Genomic DNA, 12,068 nt, shown 5'->3' on the forward strand with positions numbered 1-12,068 from the left:
CAGTAAACTTGCGCTCTAGCCACTGATCTATGTAAATATAGTATGTACATTATAGTATGCTTAGTGTGCTTAGTATTCTTACTTTACACGTTTTCGGGAGGGTTTTTGGTCCTGTGAGCTCTAGTTGCTTCGTTTTGCGACATTTATTCCATAAATTATGCCTGAATGACATAAACCTGTTTTGAATCTAAATGGGAATTCCGTTTTTCCTTTGTTTGGTTATCTCGCCTTGTGCGAGAGTGACCGGATCAGTAGATCATCGTCCTGGAGTACCTAATTATTGACAGTTTATGTCCACCACCATGAAATAACAACCAAACGTTTTTCGCTTTTCACAGATCCTCAGGGGCTCTACAAAGATATTGCGCTTGTGTACCTGAAAGAAAGTGTACCATTCAAGGCTGTACCAGGCTTTGCTCCACTCAGACTGCCAAAACACACTCCTACTGGGGTATGGCCACCCCCTGGCTCGGTATGTATCAGAAAATGACATTTTCTTTTGAATAATTGTGAACACAACTCACCAACTGTATAACAGACGAAGTCTGGGCACCTAAGAGTGCGACTTCTTTCTGCGTTCGCATTCGTACCTATTTCATCCAATGTACAGTGGTCAACTGAGTGAAGTTCCCCAGATTTTTGTCGACCAACTCTAGCAGCTTGACCATTTCGAACCATATTGTGGGACCTGACAGCTTCAGGCTTTGTGCTTATTCGTGGCAACGCCTTTCTGCTTGGTCTTGTGTGGTTCCAAGTAACATGAGTAGCATTAGTGGTATATTATAATATTATTCATAATATTATTAATATTAATAGGATATGACATACACTCATTAGCAAATCGATTTGGTTTTCACGAGAGATTCAACTGATTCATTCACTTGTAGGACATCATAAACGAGAGATTCAGTTGAGTCTGTCGTGAAAACCAAATTGATTTGCAACTGAGTGTAGTTCCCGAAAACAACCCAATTTGGGTTCAAGTAGAACATGAGGTTGACGGAAACTCGAGGACTGCGCCTACCTGACGAGCCTCAAGAGGGACGAAACCGATCGTGGGCTGTCGAAGTTTCCAGCAACCTTTTGAGTAGTTTCGTTTATGAGGATATGATATAAATATATAACTAGTAATACTAATATTAGTAATATTAGTCACCTGGAGTAACTGAATTAGCTCCAAGTCGGTGTGGTCATGTGAGTAGCAGCGCATTGAGCTGTAGAATAGCCTGGATGAGAGATTCAACTGGATTCCATATGAATCTCCCGTCAAAACCAAACTGGTTTGCAAATCAGTGTATTTCTGGAAATTCGTTCAGTCAGGGTTCAATTAGAACATAAAATTGGCGGAAACTTGTCGATTTCATTCTGAAGTCTATTCAGTGATTCCCAACCAAATGGTGATCGCACACAAATTGATGAATACTGTTCGCAAATTCGCCAAATGGCCTTCAAACTGATTACTCCTTTCAAGTGTTTTTTCAGCAAATACAACTGAGATGTAGTCATACACAAACAGATATCTCTTTACTCTAAGCAGTTTATGAATTAATTTCATTACTTTGCTTTTGTCCCAATCCAATCAATAATATTGTGATCGTTGAATGTATTCATGTAGTTTATCTGGAATTTCCACTGCAAATATGACTTTCTAGTTCACTAATCCTTCCAGGTAGTTTGACATCAATGGAGCAATATCACCGTGTGTATGTAGTTGGGACTACGGTAATGCGATTGCCCTCTATACAGGGAGCACAATTGCATTGGACGAACCATTTGTATTTCACTTATATAACCATTAATGACCAAACTTTGCGTTTGGGTAGAGAGCAGATTCAATCTTCTTTTCGAATAATAGAAAGTACAATTCAAAACCGCGCATTGGGTTTCTCTTAGGCACAACCGACATCATGATACACAGCATTTGATGAAACAAGCGGCGATGACCCACCTTAGTCATTAAGAATACCCAAGTATCAATTGGCTCACACTGTTTGATGTACGCTTTATACTTTGCTTGAATAGAGTTACGGCCCCCTAGGAATCAGCCATTAAGTCCGAGATGTGGGTTAGTAGTACCACTTGGTTTTTATTCCCACCCAAGGAGATATTCATTCGTTTAACAGATGAGGCGTATAGAGTACAGTATGAATACAAATACAAAAACATATATGTCATACAGCTGAGCCTCGGATCATTGGATATTTTTCTCTACTTTTCTATTACAGAACTGCATTGCCATCGGCTGGGGGTGTGGTGGCTCACGTGGTGCAGTCAGAGATCAGCAACATGCTGTGGAGTTGACCACGATCCCGCATTCCCTGTGTGGTGAAATCTACAAGAACAAAGAGCTTAGTCCGTTCAAGCTTTGTGCGGGATTTGTCCGTCAGGGGAAAGGACTGTGTCATGTATGCAAACACCGGGTTCAGTTTTTTGGGGACTTTTGTAATAATATCTGCTTTGTATACTGCAACCTCATCAGCCTAAAGGCATGCTGTCTGGAGAAGGGTGGGTTACACCCAAATCAACAAAACCTCCCAGAATGCAAACAAAAAACTCATGTTCAGGGTTCATCCAAAAACCTACTGATGTTGATTTGAACTTTGATATCTTGATTTTGGTACCAAGTGTAACATAGAGCGGCATTCGTGCAGTCAGTACCTTAAGTCAAGGAATACCATGAACAGGAGATTCAGTTAGGATTTAGTTGTATCCCGTGAAGACTAAACTGGTGTGCAAGTGAGTGGATTCGTTCAGAAGCGCACCAATTTCCGAGAGGCATGTGGCGGATCAAGGCTTATTGATCGCTACTTGTTATAAATTCAGCAACCATTACATGATCAGTTAATCGTCTGAAAAGTTGATGTACTTTTTACGACATCGGTTCGATGGTGTCAGGTTATGTGCAGCATAGTTCTTCTACGGTGCTCAGTATTTGCAAAATGGAATTGAATTCTCAAAAGCTACGATGTGTCCCCGATGGAATAAAACAGACGGGCAATTGAGTTTTTAAGATCAGCCCCATCTAGGCATCCCGCGGTCCCTGAGACGCTAGGAAAGTATTCCACCGGTATTTTTACGCCAGAGGTATGGATACTTTCGTGTGGCGAGTTGCAAAAATCGGATGGTAGATTTGGGTGATCTTTGGTTCGCTCAAACACTCGGATCAAAATGCAACATTTTGGCGTAAAACGTTTGATTCCACTCACAAATGTTTTGCAGCTGAGAGCATTTTGCAGCCAAGAGGCCGTACTTTTATGGAATATATATGCCATCAATTGGCTGGTGGAGTGTATCTTCGTTCTGTGAGTGCACTTAACAATCAGCACATCAAGTGACCGGTTTAACAGTGAAGGAAAGTATATTCGCCTTGCTGTAAACGAAGGGTGTGACATGAACGGGGCTTGATGAGCTATGGAAGCACAGGTAGGGTTTATGTTGAGCAAGGCATTTCAGTTTTGTTTCGTTTGTCTACTACAGACCATAATGGTTCTGTTTGTTCAGGTGCGGGGTGCTCCGATAACGTGACATCTAAACGCGTAAGCCGGCCACATTTTTGCATCGTACTGAGCCTCTATAACGCATTTACGAGCTCTTCAGGGGGACGCTAGCATTCGATAAATTGCTGATTTTCTTAGTAGTCGGTGAAAACCGAGGATTCGGACGGGCGAGAAATTAATCTTGCGTTCAATATTGGTACAAAGTACAAAGCTAGTTGTGAGTAGACGTCTCGATCAATGGGAGTCAGTCAGATATACAAAATGATGCTAAATTGACACAGGTTATATTTTATCCATCTTGGACTATCTCTTGTTTGGTTGCCCGTGCCGAGTTTTACACCACTGTGTTTGACGTAGAATGTCACGGGACCCATGCTGACAAATATTCACGGACGAATCCATCAGATATGATTTTGAAATAAATATCCCGACGAATTATAAACAGGAATGGTGAATGAAATAGCGCTGTGCAACAGACCAACGGCGGCTTCATTCTTGACCTGTGTGTTTGGACCAATAAACGCGCTGATGTGATCAACCAATCCTTGTGACGCTGTCATCTGTCCAATGTGAGTGAATTTCACCGAAGTCACTCAGCGTATAAATTGGCCAATCGCGTTGCTGTCCAGCCACTCGTGGGAAAGCCGTTTAGTGTTCACGCATTGACCGGAAGTTCGAGCGTTCGAAACTTCCAGCTGGAGTTTCGTGAGATGAACATTGATGGTGATTCCCAACCAGGGTGAGAAAGCTGTACAGTGTTTCTCGGTTTTTCACCATAGATTAGTTTCACTGACAAAACGAAATATGTACTCTATGGTACGTCTGCAGCTTTAAGTTTTAACGTTAACCAATGCGTTAACCAATGTGTTGACCCATCAGATCATCCTTGAATTTTAATCATTCTTCTTGACCCCCCCTTCAAACACAGGGTGACAGTGGCGGTCCACTAGTGTGCCCTTCGGTTGATGGCAAAGAAATATTGGCGGGAGTAGCCAATTCTGGAAACCTAAATGGCCCGTCAATCTTCACTGGCGCCTCTCATTTCAGAACGTGGATCGATTCGGTATTGCGTTATCACCATACTCTGGAATGATTCAGTGTTTGGGCGCAGTGAACAGTTTGCTTGAATGGAATTTCCAACCAACCAGCATTTGATGCTTCCCGCTCGTGTACTTCTTTCCCAGCTAATCCGCTGAATTGTAGATTTGCAAGCATGAGTTGACTTATGTGCAACTCAGTATCTGTGTAGTCATCTTTGCTTTGAACACTGACTGATTTAGACTGGTTTCAGACAAGCCATAGATCGCCACAGTTCGGTTCTACTGGCTGAATGCCTATTCCCCATCCTCACCGTATACGTTTGAGGATTTTGTTCTTTTCTGTGGAAGTGCTATCTAATTTTTAAATGTTTTGTCAGTTCACTATGTCCTCATGTACACCCGAAACTTCTTAAATGTACACAGCCCATGAATTATTTCGAATGATTTGTGTTTTGCCTATCCGCCCGACACCAAATCTTGGACCTAGCACACTGATCGGAATTCGGCCTTCTCCGTGTTCGACTTTTACAATTAAAGAGCCCCGCTTGAATCTTCTTTCTGGAGATGAGAACTAACCAACAGTTTCATGCGACCTACCAAATGAACTCAGTTTCCCGTGCACTTGCATTTCGAAACTTTGACATGTTGGAATTAGGTCTGTTCCAGGGCTCCAATCGATTGGATTTTTCCACACAGTATCTTGAAACCCTAACTAAAACTAAGATTATCCTCAGTGGAGCCGATTGCAAGCAAGATAATACAATAACTTGGTCAGTTGAATCCCTGTAGTTTGCGTGCAACTGATGGTTTCTCTAGCGTGGCTTCAGAGGCATTCAAACGCTGCAGTTGTGTGAAACCATTAAAATCTTGTCCAGCACTGGGCTTTGGGTTCATCTGCTCTAGGACCAGACCTCTATAAGACGTCCGCGCACGTGGAGTAGAGTAACCATGGGCGAGACTTGAAGAAACAAATCAAACTCAGGTCGTAGTGGGATCCTGGCGACAATCACTCGTTTGCGAATTAATTTGGAGTCGACGTCAGGCCCAGGTGAAACTGGTCTAATCACTTCATCTATATTATTTAAGCCCAGAATTTCGCTACCGCCAACTTAAACTGAAAATCAGTGCTTACTTCCACACAGGAACAGTCTGGAGCTCAAATATGAGAAAACCATGGATCGAAATCCGCGGATTGGTCTTCAACGAACCGGAACGAAACCGGTGATGAGCCGTCCAATATTTCGTCGATTTTATAGGTAGCACGACGAAATCCCCTTACATCAGCGATTGTGCTGGTCTATTGATATTCCAAAAGTCAAATTTAAATAGTAACTCCTCTCCTGTGGGGGTTTCCTCTAACACAATCTCTTACTGGTACTGAAGGGTTAGTTTCTTGTAAAGTGAGTTCATGAGTGATGATCAGGCACAGAGAACACTTTACAACCATGTCATCGGGGTGAAGATTATCACGCATACATCGGCCTGCTTTTGGAATCGATCAACCAATCAAAAGCAACTCGGAAGGAATAACAATTCAGACGACGAGTGAACCCTATATCACTCGTGGAACCAGCATATATGCGACTATGTGAAGTGGGTCACGTGACTGCAGCATGTGTGGCGCTACATCCTGCCCAAGAGCGAGCTGTTCACGGTGCTGGTCGGGTGCTCTTGGTCGAAAGAAATGGGTTCCAACTGCTAGCCATATGACCGGAATTTTTTTCGATCTCTCTAAAGACTGTGGAGTGCTCATTTCTAGTTAATCCCCGGAAGGATGTACACCAGTACTGAGCATTTCAGGCTTTCGGTATAGACTGACCGTATTAGTGCACAGTTGTTGATGGCCGTAATACAAATCAGAAGGTCTATGGGCACTAATAGAAGGTTTTAGTACGGTGGACAGTGGAGGGTTGCAACACGTATAAAAATAAATACAATGCGAAATGGGAGCAAGTCAAAAGGGAACTTATCGTATGTGAGAGTCCCTTGGTAAAAGTCCGGACGGTGGGAACGTGTTTTCTTCGCAGTATAGCTGCTACACGTGTTCCATGATTGTCCGGTGACTTGGAGTGTTTGGCTGACTCATTGCTCCCTGCGCGCGCGCGAGACTGTGTGTGCTGACTGCGTTCGGTTCCCCTATAATGTGGGTCCGTTTGCGCGTATATGGGCGCGTCAGCACGTGAGTGGTTGGTACGCTCACTAGACGGTGCAGACAATCGACGTCTGATGAGTCACCTTAATGTAACGTGGTTGTGGCATGAAAAAGAGACAAGTCTCGTGATCCAGTGAGCGATTGTGGGCTGAACAGTCAAGTGTGTGGGTGACTGGGTCGCTACAACCTCACCCATAAAACAAAGGATCTATTAGAGTTCGCTTGAAGCAAAGGCGAGTTCTTCAATCAGTGTTCTGTCAATAATGACTGGACTATGAATTCATGCATATCCTGGCAGTGGATCACGTCTTTCCATCGGTGGAATTCATGAGAATGATGTATAGCTCTACTGTGTAGCGATGAGAATCAGCGCTCAACTCCCCACCAAAGTGAACCCGCCTTACTAGACGCATTCCTCAAGTTTCCGTCAACCGTATGGTCCACCTAAAACCAAATCGCACGAGTTAGAACATGTGGTTGGCGGAAACTCGGGGACTGTGTCTACCTGATGAGCTCCAACAAGGACGAAACCGATCGTAGGCTGTCGACGAATTTTCAGCAACCTTATGAGTAGTGCGTTATGATTACACATGTATAATGATATCTCGAATATCGTCAAACTGAAACATGAGAAGGCGTGATGAAGCACACTCAGTTGCCTGGCAACAACACAAACGAGAGATTCAGCTGGGTTCCAGGTGAGTTTCTCGAAGAACCAAATCTGTTTGCAAATGAGTGTATTTCGTTAATGTAGGCTAGTTGTTGTTCAAGACCTAAAGGATGGGCTCGAAAACTTCATATCACTTCAATGAGTTAAACGAAACAAGTCAAAGACGAAAAATGATGTTGACTCATCATCCCTATCAAACGGGATTAGGTAATTGATCGCCCACATGTCAGTTACAAGACAACCTCAGGGTTATCTCGAGTTCATTTGGGACACACAATGGAGGTCGAATCGATCGATTTCAGTGACCTCATTGAACATGAGAACACGTGGGGTCTGTTGGCTCACCAAATTGTTGGTACTTCCACTGCGATGAAATGAAGTTGAGAAGCTCTGGCGAATTTTCAGCAACCTTATGAGTAGTGCATTACGAACTAACAAAGGTAAAATGTCAGAATGAAATGGTTCAGAAGGGTGACTCATCGTTTTGAACACAATCTATGATATCTCCCCTTATTTTTCTCTCGTTTGTCCGTGAACTGCGTGCCGTTGTCATATCGTTTGTACATGACTGGTAATAGTTCCCGAATGAAAGGTCAGGACGTAAGATGTTTTCTTTGTAGTGTAGCTGCTACATATGTTCCGGAAGTATCCAGGACTCGTGTCTTCCTGCCTCGTATGTGTGTGTGTGTGGGCAGAGTTGCCTATCTATTGTGTGAACTTTAAAGAGAGGAGTGGTCATTTTTGTTTGACAGTTGCACAAACTTGAAAACATCTTGACCTGTTGTGGGTGAAGCTGGCAAGTGATGCAGGTGACAGCAGCGTAAACAACATGGACGGAACTGGGTTTTGTCACGTGGTTCGAGTGCTTGTGGCACGTGACTTGATGAGAGCAGATGTACTAGACAAATTAAGCGTAGTTGGTTGGAGAAACAAGAGTTTGGCCACTACACACGCTTAATTTCCCACACCGTGACTCTGCCCGGAAATCTTCGTGGTCAAACCATCCTCTTTCTTTAAAATCAAACCCGTTAGATCACTTCTTGACCGATAGATTCGCACAAATTCGTTTCAAGGGAAACGGCACACAGTTCATCGATCCATCGACTAATCGGATTCACAGCTCGCTGCACGCCCTTCGATGGGGGTTCACCAACAAAGTTTTGTTGAAAAACTTGGTAGTTCGTTTCCAGCTTGTGAAATCGCTAAACTTACTGTCCATATCTTCAAAATGACCACAAAGCTTAACGATATCAGTACTTGGCTATTGAAAGCGTGTACTTCGGAACCGACCCATCTTTTCAGATTACCCCTATTACAAATACACTACACTCAACTGTTCGCAGATGTCTCAAGTTGTATACTTACATGATTGAGTGGTTAGAGCGTAATTTATTAAATCCTTCATTAGAATAACTGCTTCTTTTTTGATTAACTGACCGCAGACAACTTTTTGTTTGAATAAATGAATTGGCAGTTTGTGGTTCAGGTGGAAACCAATGGCGTGACGGGTCTGAGAGCCAAAACTGGATAATTTAGGGTCGAGATTGTGTTCGCGGAGTCTTCAGCAACCTTATGAGTAGTGTAATATGTCTATACAATGTATCACAGTATGTCGAGTATAGTGCCAACTGAAACATAGGGCGACCTGATGCAGCACATTCAGTTGCTTGGATACATTATAAACGACAGATCCAGCTTGGTTCTGTGTGAGTCTATGGGAAAACTAAACTTGTTTGCAAATGAGTGTACTGCGCTGATTTCGTGCAATTTGGTTTCAAGTAGAACATAAGGCTGACGGAAACTCGGGAACTGGAGCTACCTGTTGAGCCTCAAGAAAACTAAAACCGTTCATACACCGTCAAAGAATTTTCGGCAACCTTATGGATGGTGAATTACCTCTTTAAAAAAATTAAATAACCCATTTGATAGTTGAATAGGCGTGGGTTCTCGTCCGGTCGTTTGGGCTCAAAAGCGTCGGCCGTAAGTAACCAGGTATCTGCCAAATTACGATGAAGTACTTCATCTCTGGAAGCCGTTTGGTTTGAATGAACGGAACCCAGCACTGGTTATTTGTTGTATCGTTGGTGGCCGTCTGTCACTGAGCCTGTCAGACTATGCGATAGGGAGAAGACAGAGAACTGGGGACACGGCTGTATTGCCAGGACAAAACATACAGAGCGTCTGCGTAAATATATATGATGACTAACTGGCCAAATATGGTCGTTCACTTGTTCGCTCCGTACAGCCAATGGTGGCGTTCCGCTCGTGAACAATCTCAGGCCCACTACGCTGGTCGTATGTTGCTAAGCCGTGTTCGGTGGGGGCCGCCAACCCACCTACTTTCCGGACGTGTCAAACCGATGTTGACCTTGGGGATGCGTCACTCTCTGCACGTGTTTTTTTTTCTGTCTGGGCGCGTCCTGACATTATTGATCGAGTGGCCACTGATGGGGCCCAGCACTCTATCAGTCTACACGTAGCACAGAGGAAGAATAAGTTAACGAATTCAGTGAATTTTCCTTCCGAGAATTCGTCCATGGAGGGACCAGTCAATATGTGAACACGTGATGTGGCTCCCATTACTGAAGCATGAATAATTCTCTATCCTATCTCGGTGAGAGCTAGCCACATGCTGAGTAGCCGATCGTGAGCGAACGGTTGAGTTTTCAACCAATGACTGGAGGGTCACGGGTTCGAAATACCCATATGTAACAGTGAGTGACAAATGACCAAGGAAGTGATGTGGTTACTATGATCCAGATGGCTTTAATTTTTGCTCACTATTCCTAATCCAACTGAGACTATATCGTACAATTATTCCAAATTAATTCAGACCTATGAAAAAGACCAGTGGAGGACGCTCGTTGTGCCCAACATGGCTAGGAGTAACAGGTCAGCTTAACTGGAATAGATGAGTGTTCCTGGAATGTTGCCATTTGCTTTGTTTTGAGACCACCATCTTCGTTGAAGACCCAGAAACAATGCAGTCACATGTGCCCAACAGACACGATGTTGTCGGTCATCTGTTCTGATTGGCTCGTAAATACCAGGTTGGAAAATTCCGTACCGGTCGGACAGACAGTCCATGTGATCATCTGAAGTAAACAGCAAAAAAATGAGGCCATATGACTGAGACAAACGTTGATTCTTTAGTTCTCAGTTTTGAAGATCTCCCTCCGATCATCTGGATTAGCCGTGTTGCTGGTGACAGACTAGCAACTGGATGATGCCGCGTTCAAAAGTGGAAACGAGGCTGCACAAGTCTGCAGGGCTGTGACTTAATGGCAGTGACTTAATGTTTGACGGGATCTAAACTATTTAAGACAAAAGGTAGCCCGAATGCGCGAAAATTCATCATGGCCACAGTGTTTTAAGGAGGTGTTGCAGACGCGCTATCTCCCCATGCACAGTGCTGCACAGGGACGGACGCATTGGAGGCAACTTCAATTTTCAGGGTCATGAATTTATATTTTCTGTCAGTGAGTAACTTTCATGTTATTAAAGTACGGACTTTTGCATCATTTACAGTCTGCTGCGGGATTCATCACATTTAGAGGATGAGCAAGACGTTTGCGTCTGGTGTAGAAGAAAACGGGACTTAGACATGGTGTAAATTAAATAAAGATAGTTAATACTAAGAGACTCAACCGAATCTCCCGTTTATGATATTCTACAACTAAATGTGCTACACACGGGCATCCGCATGTTTCAGTTGGCACGATATTCGAGATATCGCAGTATATTTTCACAAAGGAAACTACTCACAAGATTGCTGAAAACTTTTCGACAGCAAATGAGTGTATTTCTCGAAAACAGCCCATTTTGGGTTCAAGTAGAACATAAGGTTGACGAAAACTCGGAGACTGCGCCTACCTGATGAGCCCCAAGAAGGGCGAAACTGGTCGTGGGCTGTCGAAGAGTTTTCAGCAACCTTGTGAGTAGTGTCCTCTATGAAAATAGTTAATGTCATTCTATTGAACTTTTCGGAATACTGGTTGAAATTTCCAAGAGGGTCAGGATGCTGATGTTTGGTAGAGTGAACGAAAGATGGTCTAGGGCTTGATGTAATTAGGTAAGCACTGAAAGTACGTTAAAGGCACTGAAAGTGACAACATATGTCAGGTGAGTTCAACAATTTTCAACGCAGTTCATCCGTGGCAGGGACTAAAGTGAGATGAGTGTCAAATCGCTTGAAAGTACGAACGGGTAAGGAGTGATAATCTGTTTAATTTGGACGATTCAAGTGGTTCGGTGGGCAAAATGCAATACCTCAGGAAACTGGAAGGAGTTATGAGTAAGTGGAGGGAGCAGCGTTCTCATGATTTGTCGAGCTATCTAGCGAGGAAGTTGAGTTATTTTGCAATGTTTGATAGAAATTAGATCCTAAATCCCATCCCCGTCGCCAGTTCTAATTTAATTGGAAGACAAGTACGTAAAAACATGGGAGTATTGTATACATACGGCCAAAGAGGCCCGTTTTGTCAAAGTAAGTGTACAAGCCTGATCACATGTTCATGCATTACACAACATTGCGTTGATGGATTGAAGAACGGACGCACACGCACACGAACTCTCGGATCACTTCCAACTGCAATGTTTGATAGAAATTAGATCCTAAATCCCATCCCCGTCGCCAGTTCTAATTTAATTGGAAGACAAGTACGTAAAAACATGGGAGTATTGTATACATACGGCCAAAGAGGCCCGTT

The 12,068-nt window shown here is 43.4% G+C and overlaps 1 protein-coding gene across 1 annotated transcript in view; it reads left to right on the top strand.

Annotated features, from left to right (window-relative positions):
* The window catches only part of T265_06071 (hypothetical protein), a gene marked incomplete at both ends in the record, with an annotated part of 12,400 nt that extends 7,810 nt beyond the window's left edge, over positions 1-4,590 (top strand). The window contains 2 exons of the mRNA XM_009171249.1: positions 347-472; positions 4,426-4,590. Coding sequence (XP_009169513.1) covers positions 347-472; positions 4,426-4,590 — 291 coding nt within the window. The remainder of the gene's footprint in view (positions 1-346; positions 473-4,425) is intronic.
* Between the last annotated feature and the right edge of the window lie 7,478 nt (positions 4,591-12,068).

This window comes from Opisthorchis viverrini, assembly GCF_000715545.1.
Source record: "Opisthorchis viverrini unplaced genomic scaffold opera_v5_134, whole genome shotgun sequence".
In the NCBI taxonomy this organism is placed as follows: Eukaryota; Metazoa; Platyhelminthes; class Trematoda; order Opisthorchiida; family Opisthorchiidae; genus Opisthorchis; species Opisthorchis viverrini.